This window comes from Carassius auratus, chromosome 19 (genome assembly GCF_003368295.1).
Source record: "Carassius auratus strain Wakin chromosome 19, ASM336829v1, whole genome shotgun sequence".
NCBI classification, from domain to species: domain Eukaryota; kingdom Metazoa; phylum Chordata; class Actinopteri; order Cypriniformes; family Cyprinidae; genus Carassius; species Carassius auratus.
The window spans coordinates 4,559,985-4,576,177 of record NC_039261.1 but is presented as its reverse complement, the minus strand read 5'-3'; the positions used below and the strand labels follow the sequence as shown (position 1 = coordinate 4,576,177).

At 37.4% G+C, this 16,193-nt stretch overlaps 1 protein-coding gene across 1 annotated transcript; it reads left to right on the top strand.

The window, feature by feature from the left end:
• Positions 1-321: 321 nt before the first annotated feature.
• On the top strand, positions 322-10,008 carry LOC113119176 (mRNA cap guanine-N7 methyltransferase). The gene is made up of 11 exons (XM_026288436.1): positions 322-471; positions 832-980; positions 1,851-1,989; positions 2,118-2,240; positions 2,544-2,659; positions 2,773-2,954; positions 3,809-3,973; positions 4,217-4,334; positions 7,794-7,895; positions 7,979-8,012; positions 9,304-10,008. Exons 1-11 carry the CDS (start codon positions 453-455, stop codon positions 9,339-9,341), a joined length of 1,185 nt encoding a protein of 394 aa, XP_026144221.1. The 5' UTR covers positions 322-452; the 3' UTR covers positions 9,342-10,008.
• The last annotated feature ends 6,185 nt before the right edge of the window (positions 10,009-16,193 follow it).

The window sequence follows — 16,193 nt, the reverse complement described above, 5'->3', positions numbered from 1 at the left end:
CTTAATGAAACCCACTGAGCACATGTGACAGTTGAATCTGATCAAGCATGCAAAGTTTTAGGGAGATCTGTTGACAGCTGGTGCCATAACAGTCATACACGTCTAAAAACATTATATTTCTATGGTAAATCACTTGGATTTGCCAAATAACATGTAATGTATTTTTCTATTCCTTATATGTTTCCTTAGTTTCATATGTTGGAGATCAAACTGGTGGCGCAGGATTACACGTGCTACATAGTGAAGATATGTGTACTGTTTAAAACGCTTAACGTTCCATATTGCACTTAGTTCCATATACAATTTTTTTTTAATGATTGGCAAAAAGCAGCACAGCACACGCTCGATCTATAGATGCTGCTGTATACGCCGGTCCTGTAGGCGGCGCTGCGGCGCGTCTCTCAGAACAAATACCGCAGTGGAGATCCGTGAAGAGCGCTGCTCGTGGATACATGATGGCGCAAAACTCGAGTGAGTGCAGCTACTTTGATTCAGTCTTCAGCGATCTGTGTTACACAATCATGCGGTTGGGGACACACACTTTTAATATGATGTTTAATATTTGTCTTTTTCGTAGTCCCAGCAGTCTCAGTCAGTCTCTGAGCAGATGAAACACGTGTCGAGATAGCGCTTGACACAAGCTCTTGTTATCAACACTACACTGACGCACAGCAACGTTAATCTGACTGCATATACTTAATCTATATAAATTGCTCCCTTTTATCCCATATATGTGTTGTTTTTCCCCTCTGTGGTCCAGTGCTGTATTTAAAAAGCGAATGCATATGTTATAATCTAAATATTAATGCAGTGCGTGTGTGTTGATTGAAGCGGACAGTAAATCTGCGGATCGAGATGTCGACCAGGACAGCACAGGATCAGCTTTCAGTGCTTCCCAGACTTCATCCTCATCTTCCTCATCAATGAAGAGGCATTGGGACGGTGATGATGATGAAGATCACTCTTCCAGGAAGAAGCAGGTAAGATCGCAGCAATACTTCACCCAGAGATATAAAATAAAAAAATCACCCTCAGACATCCTAGGTGTAGAAGAGTTTGTTTCTTCACAGGAACAGATTTGGAGAAAAGTAGCATTGCATCACTTGCACACTAACGTATCCTCTGCAGTGAATGGGTGCCGTCAGAATGATAGCTGATAAAAAACATCACAATAATCCACATCACTCCAGTCCATCAGTTAATATCTTATAAGAGAAAAGTGGCACATAAACAGATTCATCAAGGTTTTTTTATAACGTAAAATGTTTTTTTTCTAGCTAAAATTATGATAAAGTCAACTCGTCTGGATCAGGAGAGAAATATGCACATATCAAGTGCTGTTTACAAGTTAAAAAAAAAAAAAAAACACATTTGTTGGTGGATTTTGACAACAAGAGATGGACTGTTCCACTGGAGGAAGTGTTATGGACTCATATTGACCAGAAGCAACAAATTGAGGTTAAAATATCTTCATGATGGATTTGTTTCTTACAAACATGCAGGTTTTCACTTCACTAGATGTTAACCGATGGACTGGAGTGATGTGGATTACTTGTGGATTATTGTGATGTTTTTATCAGCTGTTTAGACTATCATTCTGACGGCACCCATTCACTGCAGAGGATCCACTGGTGAGCAAGTGTAACACATTCTTCAACAAGTATGTATTCACCAAATGCATGAAATATATAAAATGCTCAATAGCGCTTGCCATATTCCTGTGGTTCTTAGAAGCCGTCATAGTTGGTGTAATTTATATATATTTAAAAAAAGAGCATTTTTACTGTTCAAGCATGTCCTCTGTCCCTGATCTCCTCTGCTCTGTTTGAGTTTTTTGTTTTGTTTTGCAGGTCACAGAGCAACCGTTACACACTCAGAAAGTGGCCACGCATTACAACAAACTCCAGGAGTGTGGCCTGGCCGAGCGCAATAAGAGCAGGATAGTGCACATGCGCAACTTCAACAACTGGTTGAAGAGTGTCCTCATAGGTGAGAATGTTTCGGGAGGCACGGTGGAGCCCATGCTCGTTTCTGCTCGGGTTAGATGCTAATAAAGATGCAGTGGCAGGCAGCATCTCACAGAGTTGTTGTTCTGAGGTCTGTGTGTTGGTCTTCAGCGGAGATCTTGGACAAGGTGAAGGAAAGACGGAGAGAGGTGACCGTGCTGGACCTGGGCTGTGGAAAAGGAGGAGACCTTCTCAAATGGAAGAAAGGACGGATTGATAAACTGGTGTGTGCAGGTAACTACACGGTCCTCTTCATACTTGATGTTTGAACATTTTTACTTGGAAGAATTTGTAACAAACAGTGCACTCAGTATTCTGGAAAGTTTGGGGAATTATATTTTCTAAAAGCTGTAATACTCTTGTTTTACAGTATCTTAAGGAACTGGAATTTAACTGCAATATAATTAATAAATATCCAAGCACTACTCAAGACAAATGTGTATTGATACCGTTATTGAATGTTATATGTTCATAGCAGATGTAAAGAGGCCTGTGTGCATGCATTTCTTTAAATGTCTTCATATTGTAACGTCCCAGATATCGCTGCGGTGTCCATCGAGCAGTGCCAGCAGCGCTATAATGACATGAGACGGAGGGGTCACCCGAACGACCGCACCTTCTCAGCCCAGTTCATCACCGCAGACTGCAGCAGGGTAAGAGCACACGTCACCTGCTCTTTCATTCACTCGTGCGCTGTCTAAAGTCAGTGTGCATCCTGGAGTACGTGACAGTACAGGGTCACGTTCTCTCTCTGTGTCTGTCTCAGGAGCTGCTGTCTGAGAAGCTGCGGGACCCTGAGCTGCGGTTTGACGTGTGCAGCTGTCAGTTTGTGTGTCATTATTCGTTCGAGAGCGAGCAGCAGGCTGACACCATGCTGAGAAACGCCTGTGAGAGACTGCGGCCGGGAGGATTCTTCATCGGGACCACTCCAGATGCTTATGAGCTGGTGTAAGATCTCACACACACACACACACACACACACACACACTATTACTATGACATTGATTTTTCTTTCTGTTTAGATAAGGCACAAGGTGCTGTAAGGCCGGGCTAATTGTGATGTCTCTGTTTGCACAACTGTTCTGAAGTGTTATTACTATTCAGTATATCTGTTTTCTGTTGTAATATATATTTTACAATTTTATTTCTGTGATCAAAGCATTTATTTGAAATGGAAATCTTGTGCAGCATTATAAATGTCATTGCTGTCATGTTTTATCAGTTGAATGCATCGTAGTTGAACAAAAGTATTGATCAAATTTTTTTTTTTTTTAGACAACTTTTGAACAGTAAGTGTACATTATGCATAGAAAATATATCTAAAATTATTAAAACAATAATAAAAACAGTAAAATAATTAAGACACACTGTCTTTGGCCAAAATAATGATAATTAATAGTTTATTGACACACATATATGCTTTAAGGCTCCAGGACATTTTTTTTTTTTTGTATTGTTTGCATTACAAAACAAACAATTCAGTTTGCAATGGACAGTTTGACCTTATTAATGGAAATAAATTGAACTTCAACAACACAGTCTGCAAAATTTAAACCAGTGATGCTTTTAAATCATCTCTGTCATGATGCTCAAGTTAAAAACCCCGAAATCCTTGCACTCTTTACAGTTGCGTTCACAATGCCAAACAAATAATGGTAAACGTTGTAATTTTATCAACCTGACCAAATATAATTGTGATTTATTCCCTCTTTCTCTCTCAGCCTCAAAACAGCATTCATTCTAGATCATAAATGGTTGTTTCACAATGTGTTTTTGATATATCTTGTTCTCCTGGTTCACAGGAAGCGTTTGGAGGCCTCAGACTCCGACAGCTTTGGGAATGAAGTGTTCAGGGTGAGCTTCCAGAAGAAGGGCGACTACCCTCTGTTCGGCTGTCAGTATGACTTCAGTCTGGAGGGTGTGGTGAACGTCCCGGAGTTCCTGGTGTATTTCCCGCTGTTGGAGGAGTGAGTGTCAGGACTGTTGTTGTGTTGATGTGCCAGCAGAGGACGCAGCTGCTCTGTTCATGTGTGCTGTAATGTTGAACACCCGCTTGATTCCTTAGTGTTCGTTTCTGCTTTTAGACAATCATGCAGTTTGTTTGTAAGATTACAGATTCAACCAAACTCTCCAGTCTGGCAAGAAAGCGCTATGAATTTGATATAATTTCTAATAGCATTATTATTATTTTATTTTATTTTTTTGTCCAGAATGGCGAAGAAGTACAACATGCGTCTGGTTTACAAGAAAACCTTCAAAGAGTTCTTTGAGGAGAAGGTGAAAGATGAGAAGAACAAGGTTCTGATGCAGTGGATGCAGGCGCTGGAGGTTTGTGGCTCTGTTCTGACCGACACTAGAACCTTTGATGATTGTAATCATCTCTAGTTATTCTTTATGTGCTTCACAGTTGAATCTGATCCTGATTATGGGAGTTTCAATTCCTATTGCATAATTTCACAGTAGATTATTATTATTGATTATTCTGCTGTGCAAATGCGATATGCATTAACACATTTAGTCCCTGTCAGTGAGATCTGACTGAAACAGAGGCTCTCAGGGAGTTGTGGCCTAATGGTTAGAGGGTTGGACTCCCAATTGAAGGGCTGTGGGTTCTAGTCTCAGGCCGGACGGAATTGTGGGTGGGGGGAGTGCATGAACAGCTCTCTCTCCACCTTCAATACCACGACTTAGGTGCCCTTGAGCAAGGCATCGAACCCCCAACTGCTCCCTGGGCGCCGCAGCATAAATGGCTGCCCACTGCTCCGGGTGTGTGCTCACAGTGTGTGTGTGTGTGTTCACTGCTCTGTGTGTGTGCATTTCGGATGGGTTAAATGCAGAGCACAAATTCTGAGTATGGGTCACCATACTTGGCTGAATGTCACTTCACTTTCACTTTCAGACTGTGATCTGCACACAGCACACAGTATATATATATAGAGTTTGCTGCGGCAGTGTTTGTCTTCTATGCATCACTGGTTATTTTCACCCTTTCTCTTTCTGCAAAATTACATTGAAAATGCTTTACACTTATCTACAGATAAAGTATTAAAGTGAAATTTAAAACTGCATTGCAACCAACAAAGTTGCTAACTTAGTTAGCAGCCATGGTTTTGGGAAACTCACCCCTGTGTAGTAAATGCCAATCAGTGTTGCCAAGTCTGCGGTTGTTTTTCATGTCCGCGGGTCGAAGCGACAATACCAATATCGTGATATTTAGCGTGAATTTTAGATTTTTTGCACATCCCTAATAAATAGTGTATAAATAAGCAAATCTCTTTATTTGACCCTCTAACTCTAGCACTTTCTTTTCTAATTCTATTTCTATTCTATTCTAAAAACATTCCCTTTTTAGACTTGTACTCTATTCGTGTGTACTGCGTTGAGCTACCTGAGACTTGATATAGTTCTTATATCAATGCTGTTTTGATTTCTTCTACTGTCCTCATTTTGTAAGTCACTTTAGATAACAGCGTCTGCTCAGTGACTAAAAGTAAATACTGTAAACATAAATACTATAATTATAATAATAATTTCTATAACTATAAAAATGACAATTGACTATAAAGTGAAAAAGTCACTGACAATTAATTCTAGCATGCATGTATAATAACTACAGCATTTTATCATATATTTTTGTTTAGTCCTGTATGTGTGTAAGTCTGTTGCTGTGTTTTGACTGTATCCACACAATCAAACACAGCTGTCAGATCAGCGTATTAGCACAAAGTGAGCATTTTTATCACTCCTTTCCCCTGTGAGAAAGCCCTCTCACAATCAGCTGTAATGCCATTATCATCCCAGTGTCTGATTTCATCCTGTGAGCCAGATCTTCTCCTTTTTTCATTTTTATTTCTTTGTTGTTAATTCTTCTGTAGAAATGTCAGCAGCTAACTCGATGAATTGGAGTAAAAAGCCTGTGGACTTCTCTCAGAATCTCGTAGAGACTTGAAAGGGTTAATTTGACTCGGACACACACACTCTGAAGTGTCAGGAGTGACAAACGCATTTATACATTGAATCCCCTGAATTACAGTTTCATGTGTAGAGAACAGAACTGGGATGATTGACACCATAATAACCATAACCACATTCTGACGTCTCACTCGTTTTGTAATAGCTATTTTTAACCAGAATTTATCACATCTGAGAATTTAGTTAGAAGTTTTGTATTTGTGTTTAAGTGAGTGATGAGTTTCAAGAAATGTGTTTTAGTAATTCAGACAAACTGTAAGTGTCTTTGAGCTTGTTGGTTGTGCTTGTGATTCAGTTTACCGTATTTTTCGGACTATAAGTCGCATCAGTCCAAAAATACGTCATGACGAGGGAAAAAAAAACATTTATAAGTCGCACTGGACTATAAGTCGCATTTATTTAGAACCAAGAACCAAGAGAAAATGTTACCGTCTACAGCCGCGAGAGGGCGCTCTGTGTTTTCAGTGTAGACTACAGAAGCACTGTGTTGCATAGAGCGCCCTCTGTCGGCTGGAGATGGTAATGTTTTCTCTTGGTTCATTTCTCTTGGTTCATTTCTCTCGGTTCATGGCAAATTAATTTTGATAAATGAGTCGCACCTGACTATAAGTCGCACCTGACTATAAGTCGCAGGGCCAGCCAAACTATGAAAAAAAGTGAGACTTCTAGTCCGGAAAATATGTATATGGTGATAAAGTAGACAGGTGCAGGTTGCGATGTTTTTGTATGTGGCTTTTATCAAAGATACAACTTAGAGATGAGCGATATGACCAAAACCTTATATCACGATACAAGTAATATATCGTTATCATGATTATGCATACCATGATCTCACAATAGTTTAAATTAAAGTTATTTTCACCGGTGTCAATGTAATGAAAAACTAATACTAGCCTAAGACAAATTCAAGCCCACTGAGGACAAGTAAACAGTCAGTGATTAAATAAGAATTAGAGACGAATTACAAGCAGTAGTACAAGAAAACAAGAGTAAAAGAAAAAAGTACAATAAATATGACATACTTTAAGACTTTTACTCAAGTAATATTCTACACAGTGACTTCAACTTCTACCAAAGTCATTTTCTGGTAAGATATCTGTACTTTACTTGACTGTGACTTTCAGGTACTTTATACAGTACTGCTAGCAACTGTACTTTTTACTTAAATATTATCAAAATTCTAATTATATACTCATTTAAAATGCATAATTTAATTTAGGGGGGAAAATAAGCTTTTGGCCCAAGAGGGCACAAAATATTACTAATGCACGATTCTTCAAAGCATAAGATAACATGACTATCTGTGAAAAACGTGCATGTTTAAACTAATGCTTATAAACCGAACATAATTAAGTTGCTTAACTATAAACAAAACAGCAGCGCTTACATCGTCATCGCATCTCGTGTGCCACTGATAATGCTTCCTGACGCACAGATAAGATTCAAATGCAATGTTTTAATGGGTTTTGATTTTGAATTAGATTTTAGATTTTTTTTTTTTTTGACAGCCCTAATGCTGTTTGGCTCTTTTGATGTGAGCAGACAACTAGTCTATAAAAAGTATCACTATGGTAACATTGTCCAGACACCCTAGCAACTATTTAGAGCACCCTAGTGACCGCATATACAAGCAATATCAGCCTCAAAACATCATACGGACTTGAAATTGGACTCTGTTGAAATCCCATCTGCCTAGCGGCGAGTTTTATCTAGCGTCATCTCAGTGATCTGTAGATAATGATGTCTGTTGAACCAGTACGGTCTTATCTTTGCTTGGCCTGAATCATATAGTTTTGTGTCATCTTATTGCATTAGCAATACCCTCCGGACGAGAGAGGCCAACTAGCGTCCGACAGTCCGGGCGAGTACGACCACGCCAAGAGGATCGCTGCCAGTCCTGCTGCCAGACGTCCACTGGTGAGCCACAGTATCAGTTTCTTCCTCAGAGAGCATTACTCTGTGTGTTAACTGTGTTCTGATAGTTTGCTCTTCCTCCACAGGGAACCCTGAGCAAGTCTGAGTGGGAGGCTACAAGTACGTGATCATGTTCTTCCTGTTTAACCAGTGTTCAGTGGCATCTTCTGACAGAGGGAAAAAAGCTTGTCAGAAAGCTTAAGATAATAGTGACTTTCATCAGAAGTCACAGTTGAGCTGCTGGACATGAATATTCATGAGTGTAGCACGCAAAAGGACTCATTTGTATTGAAAACGCTGCATGCACCCAAGCCAGGAAATTAAAGACCCCAGCTGTGAAATCACTCCTTTATCTTAAGATAAAGTACTTGATATTTTCTCATACTGAAGTACAGCATGTGGGCTGACCATCAGAGAGAGGAAAAAAACTATTAAATTAGAAGCACTTAACTTGCAACTACACGAACAGAGAAGTTCAAGTAGTTACATCTTTTTTTTTTTTTTTATGGCGTTCTCTCAAGATGAATGTGGATTGCATTCAGTACCATGGTATATTTAAAAGCTTCGTTTTATTGCACACACTCTCCTAAACGTTCCTATTTCTGTTTCTATGTACACTACAATTTCAAAGTGAAGGATGTTTTAAAAGTGACAGTAAAGACAAAAAAATGCTGTTCTTTTAAACTTAATATCCATCAAAGAATCCTGAAAAAAAATAAATAATAATCTTATTTCTGCAAATGTATGAAGCAGCAAAATGGTTTCAACATTGATAGAAACAATGACTGTTTTTTGAGCAGCAAATCATCATGCAGAAATGATTCCTGAAGATCATGCTGAAAATGCAGCTTTGATCACAGGAATAAATTTAAATCAAGTTTAAATTGTAATAAGATTTCATAATATTACTGTTTTTACTATCATTTTTTATATAAATAAATGCGGCTTCAGTGAGCATAAGATACGTCGTTAATAAACATTTGACGCCAATCTTTTGAACAGCAGTGTTCATTAAACTTTTATATAAAAATGTATTTTATGAAATATTTTGGACCGTCCATATAAATGATCTGTTTGGAAATTATTCAATTTATGTATGTGCACAGCATTTGGCATTTATTCATGGTGAAATATTTAGTTAATTGTTGCCGTTTTCAACTTGGCTTTGTTTTCTAATTTTATGTTTGCTGTGTTTAGTGCAATTGTTACGTTCATTAAATTTGAGATTCGTGTATTCAAAATTGAAGTTAAATCTGGTTTGCCCCTGGTGATAATAACATACACTCTCCTTGAGATACGAGATGACATTAAATTGGGTTTGTAAAGGGTATATAATGTGTGTTTTATATACAGTGGCAGATCATGATGCCTCATCCTTGAACAACAACCCTGCCTTCTCTCTCTTTTGTAGGCATATACCTGGTGTATGTGTTTGAGAAACTGTCATGAGTGTGAGGGATTCTCCATCGAGCTGCTGTGTCCGGATGAGTGAGCCAAAGATTCGTCTGGTTTCCAGAAGCCTGCTGAGCATGATGTCCACTTCACAAACAGTCAAAGATTTTTATACAACCGGAGCTTTTCCTTCACGAGTGTGTATGTGTGTTTTGGAGTACACAATGCACATGATCAATATTCTGCGTGATTATGTATTTCTGTTTATCTGTCATGGTTCAAGTCAATCAATTGAATAACCCTGCAGAGCTTTCAGTCATGCGCTCCCTTCGGGTTCGATCTCTGTAGTAATCCACCCTTCGCTTCAGGCTTGACTGAAATCTGTCTTGGATGTTCTTTTCTGTGTGAAGGGTTGATTGGTATCGCCTTTAATGTTAATGACCAGGTTGCTTTTTGAGGAAGGAAGTACTTCCTACAATAAGAAATGCAGAGCTTTAATCCATTCAAGTTGACTCATTGATACATTTTCAAATTTTTTTTTTTTGTTCTTGTAATGATGGTCTGTTGTGTTTTCTTTTTTAGTATACATCAGGAAGGCTGTGTTTTTCAGTCTGTACTCTTCTGATTTCTGTACGTAGAGCAGTGTTTCTAGTCCTGCAGTTTTGTCAGGGAATTAAAACCTGTTTAAGGAATATTAAACCTGGAGTATGCTGTGTCCGTTTAATGACTTTTTATTTTATTTTCATGTTTGCTATATTGACTCGGTGTATAAATACACATCTGTGTGCTTCACTCTGAACACAACCGACTATCATTAAATAAATCACAGCCGTTTGTAATTTGGTGAGTGCATTAAGCCATATACAGTAGGTGGACAGCCTAAAGGCCCTTTTTACCGCCACGGGTACCGCCGCCGCGGCGTTTGTAAAGTGCATTTGAAGCTTTGTGGTGCTTTAACCACAAGTTATCAAACAAGTGCATCACAGCACATTTTCGCAAATAGACGTCAGTTTCGCCTCACTGTTGTGTTACATTTGACGCCTCCAGTCAAGGAAAATCAATGAAAAACACCAAAGTTAAAATATTTAATATGTAATACTTACAGATGAAAGTTTGGTACTTATGAAGTTTATTAGAATGAATTCAAGCAGGATAAATGTCAAGCCTGAGCCTGTGCTTATATTTTCTCTAAACTACATGGTATTAAACCATATTTTAGATTTGATACATTTAAAAGGTGTGCCGTATTATTTATATTAATTATGTGTTATATTATTCAAAAGAAATTGTGGTTTACCTTGCATCGAAGCATTAAAAGTGGTAGCCTATTTTAGGGGGGTAGGCTACATGGATTAAGATGCAATGTCAATATTTTCATATATTATGCCTATATTTTAATTTATATTTTAAAATTCCTTTAACAAAACAACATGCATTTTTGTTATTCGTTACAGTAGTAGTTCGGCAAAATGTTTATCTTTTGTCTTTCCAGCATCATTACTCCAGTCTTCAGTGCCACATGATGCTTCAGAATTCATTCTGATTTACTGCACAAGTAATATTTATTATTTTGAATGCAGTGGTGCTTCTTCATATTTTTGTTAAAACAGTGACTTTTTTCAGGATTGTTTGATTAATATAAGGTTCAAAAGATAAGCTATTTGAAAGAGAAATCTGCAGTAACTTAAAAAGGAAAAAACGATGTAGTATCAATTAATCTGGTTTGTTATATTTGTGCCGGTGATATTCCAGTAATAACTTTTAAGAATATTTATTAATGAATTCACTAAAAAAAAAGTGTTATATGGTCAAAAAAAAACAAACAGTCATTGCATTAAATTACATCACTCTCGTCGAGCAATATTACAGGATTTGCAATTTCAAGGTTTTCAGTAATATCTAAATATTGCACTTTTTCAATTCAAAATTAATTCCACATCTAAAAAACAATGTTTAGCTTTGGCTCTTACAAAAGGTGTGTTTCATGTGTTTCCTGCAGCTGCTGTAAGCACCACATTGCATCTCATCCTCATGGTCTGTGCCAGTTCTTGCTCTGAGTTTCTATATATATTATCAATCGTGCAGCCATCTTATTATTACAGAAACTTGTGACAACCATCTGTTGAGTGTCAGTTATGTGGACTAAATTGCTTTTTTAATAAGAGTCCAGAATGGTTGAAGCTGACAGGATCAGGACAGTAGCTAAAATAATCATGCGTTGTGATGTTTGTCAAACCAGGCTTCTGCTCCTGTCAGGTTACAGCTGCAAACCGAGGCCCAAACTGGACGGCACACGATTGGACAGACGTCACCTGGTCTGACGCATCTTTCTGCAGAAAGAGGGGTCAGCATGGTTGTAATCAAGATCAGTGGATCCATCCTTCATGTGTTTTGGAGACATATAGCATTGCATCACTTGCTTACCAAAGGATCTTCTGTAGCGATTGGGTGCCGTCAGAATGAGAGTCCAAACAGCTGATAAAAACATCACAATAATTAATAAGTAATACATACGAATATACAATTTGGCCGTTCTTTATTTGGAAAAGAGCCGATTTTGAAAACTTGTCAGAAGTTTGCAGTCAGCCGGATCGTGCAATGAATAGGAATATAATATCAGAGCAGTATCCATCAGAGCATATATGAGTCAGATCAGGAATATGCTGGAAAACATATCCTTTGCGATCAGACAAAACTAAAAACCTGTGTTTTGCATATAAAAGTCTGATCATTCAGTGATTAGGGCAAAACAGCATGCAAAACTGCGATGTCAGATCATGCAATCTGTGTGTTGCTCCTTGAAAAGTATGCTTTGCAATGAGTCAGATCATGCAACGAGTATGAATATGTGGTTTGACACTAACAAGTATACTATGTGTCAAATCACACAATTAACAGCAATGCGTTTTGCACCTTTAAAAAATATGCTTGCATAGTTTGCAAAGTCTCTTACTTGACAGCATTTCTCAGTGAAGGAGCCCTAAAAAAAGTTTTCAGAACAGATTTCAAGAGATATAAATGTCAATTCTAATGACCTAGAACAAATTCGAGTGAGCTTTAGATGACTGCACTACTTATTTCTCTGCAGAAATTTGACATTTATAAACAAAATGCTCCATCACACTGCACTTTTCTTCTTTAACCAACTGCCAAATTCTAAGCATGTTACGATATCCATGCTGGCTTTAAAAATCAACCAGGCATCATAGAAGACATAAGGTTTGGATGTGCTTTGATGCCTTCCTTATAGAAGCTGTAATTATGTGAGGCTGTAAATCGATGTCCTCTTCCTGACGCTAAGGCTCATAATTGTTTGTTGGGAAGGTGAATGCAATAAAATGCAAGTTTTGTGTCATTTAAGATGATCAAGTCCAGTCAATGTGTTTAGCCAACAGTGGGGGTGCAAAGTGATTAGTTAGCTGTGGTTATTGACAGTTCACACAGTCTCCTCGAGCAAAGTAAAATCAATTCTTGTCACACAACCACAGACCGGAATATCCTCCAGTAAATCAATGAGTAGGATTGAGTGTACTTGAAACAAAATGGCAATGTTACAGGGTCATCTATGACATGGGAAAGCAATCTTTAAAGATTATTTTCTGAGTATCATCCAAAGATGTGGACATTGTTTCACTCGAGTGAAGTAAGAAAGTAGACTGATTACCGCGGTGCACGGATGGGCTTAAGAAAACTGTGCATTTTATTTGAATTTAGCTACAAGTTTAGTTTATTATATGTTAGTTTTGCTGTCTATCTGATGTCATTTCAACATCATTTGCCCACTGGGAAGTAACTTTTTATATTATTTTTATATAGTCGTATGTAGTGTAATTTAATGTAAATTAATACATACATCAATCAATCAATAAATACATTTGCTATTCTATTTAAAAGAGAATTTGGATAAATAATAAACTATTGACAGACAAAGCAGAATCCCAGTAAAATAGTCATATGGAAGTGAAAACGTCTAAAATGTACATATCTCATGAAAATATTAAATAATAACCCCATTGAATCAAATCTTCATCTTACTCCAAATGTAATTTTTCCTTTACACTGTTTTCCTTCACCTGAAAAAAAACATTGTCCAGAAATCCCTTCTGATTTTTAACTTCATAGTTAACTTCAGAGATGTTATTATTCAAAAGAAACAACAAAATTAAGATACGAAATGAAGTACATCAAATGTACTGAGATGAGATGTTTCCATTGTAGTCTTGCCCCATCTTAATATGGAGCTTGTTAAAGCATAAATATTCAGCCAAAAAACTGCTTCATTTTTTGCATTCTTGAAAATAAAGTTTCTTTATCATGAAGAATCTTTTAACATCCGTGGAAACTTTCCATTATACATTAAATGTTATATATAATTAAAAAAGTTTTTTTTATTTTGTTAAAATATGTTTCAGGCACTAAGAAATACAATTCTGTTAAGAACTTTCAGTGAAAGGTTCTTTGAGGAACCAAAAATGATCCTTCAGTGTCGTTACTGTGAAACCCTCTTGTGAAGGCTTTACTTTTCAAGAGTGAGTAGTGTGTGATTTATGCACACTCAGTGTTTTGAACATAAAGCTTGGTTGCTGACAGTGAAAAAGTCTTACACCCCAATGATCCCACGATCCCATATGGGTGCTGTGAGATGGTACCTGACCTGTCTTTGCTCGTAGAGTTTCAGAGGAAACACTGGTGACATCTCAATTATGTTCTCCCTCTGCCAGTCTTCCCTGGAGAAGCACTGATTCCACGTTAAAGACGCTTTGAGCAAATGCTCAATCAACCCATGCGAGCAATCGTTGGAGATGTGCCTTGCTGATTTTTAGTGCAACGTGTCTAAATATCAGACTTGTTTGTGCTCAGATTTTGTGTTCAGATCGGAGGCTCTGCTTCTGGTTTATCAGTGATTATTCATGTTCCTTCCTCTTGAATGCTAATGGAAATAATTAGCATCTAACTCTACGCCCTGAGCAGGTGTTCACCCTTGGCTTGAAGAACAATTTATAGTCTAAACCAGAGCTCCACAGCATGGCTGTATTTCCTATTTAGTCCCTTGATACTGTTTTATGTTTTTCACAATTATACTGTAGATTCATTAACAGTGAACATGAAATCAATCTGAACCTTCATTACATTTGCTTAATTAACTTTCCCAGTGTTACGGTGAATAATTCATTGATGCGTGACAAAGTAGTCAAATAGCTGTTTAGATACTGTTTTTAGCAAACTTGTATTCAGGTCTGACTCCTTTCAAGCTCTTCAGATCCTATTGGATAAAATCTAGAGTTGTTCCGATTCCGATACTAGTATCGGAAATATCTCCGATACCACAACAAATTCTGGCATCGGCATCGGCGAGTACATGAACCCATATACCGATCCGATACCATTTTCTTAAAAAATACCTAGTTATGACCGCAAGCTTTGCCTAACTGCTGCACGGTTCTTCTTCGCTGCTCAAAATGCATTGAAAACACAGGAAGTTGTGCTGTGTTGCCACAAGCAACCCCTGTTAGAGCAGCGAAGAAGAAATGAAAACGCGTTAGCAGCCCTGATCTATATATGACTGGATCACTCATCACATTCTAAACTGCCAAAAGACAGTGAAGCCGCTTCTATATTATAGATCAGTGGTTAGCAGTATGTCTCTGTAGTACCGGTAGTTACAGACTCTCAAGTATATTCAGTACCGGCAGCTGCGTTCAGTCGCTTCCGTGTAAGTCAAAGCGCAGGGCTCCAGACAGTAGCCGAATATATACTAGTGTCTGTGAATATTAAACTGCAAAATACTATTTAAATATTACTCCCGCAAAATCTACATCTCTGTGGGTGACTGGCACAGATGCGCGAGAGCTCGCTGTTTTGTAGTCTCTGCTGTGTGTCATGAGGACACGAACGCATAAACCGTCACTTCATGAGAATTTACCGTTTCATTTGAGAATACTGTCATATCATAAACACAGACACTCAAAGATCTTCATGGCAGCCCATTAAAATAAATGTTTGGTTTACATGAGTAAATTGACAATATATAAAGCTACTGTTGTAGCCTACAGTAATAATAATACGTCTCTATAATAATAATAATTATGCCTAGATGGTTGCTTGTTTTTTACTTGTTTTGTTGTAAAGAGATTATCTGATTAATAGATCTTTTTTTATATTCCTAGACTTATTTGTTGCAGTTTTTTTATACAGTTATATTGTAAAACTTAAATACCTTTTTTAGTTTGCGGTGTTAGATTTTTGGCTGCATTTGAAGTTCTTTTTTGCATAAGAAAATAAATAATACTGTCAAATTCATGTTAGATAATAAAAATACTGTAATAAATACAGTAGTTCACCATGTATTTGTTCATGTTTTATTGAGGGATCTGTCTGAAGCACACCATAAAAAGAATTCTAGCAATTTACACAGGGCTAGTAGTATATACAGCTGTATATACAGATACACACCCAGGTATCGGATCAGTACTCGGTATCGGCCGATACCCTGAGCCCAGGTATCGGAATCGGTATCGGGAAGAGAAAAAGGGTATCGGAACATCTCTAATAAAATCAAACCATTTTCCTCATTTAATGTTTTATTCAGAATGTTGTTTTATTTATATGGAAGTCGTTTCTGATGTTCAGTAAAAGGATAAAATCTGTAAGTCATAATATTGAGAAACTTCCCAATAATTGCAACTTGGCATCTTATGAGATAATATTAATTGTGAGAAAGTTCATTACAAGATACTTCGTTCCAATTAAAATATTTTCCCCCAACATTTTAACGCATATTGTCTAATGAGGACTATGAGCTATGAGAACATTTCTCATTATTAATATAACCCATAAGACATTTTCTCAATATAATGAGATGCAAAGTCAAATTTTTTTTTGTTTTTTGAATGCTTTTCAACACGACTT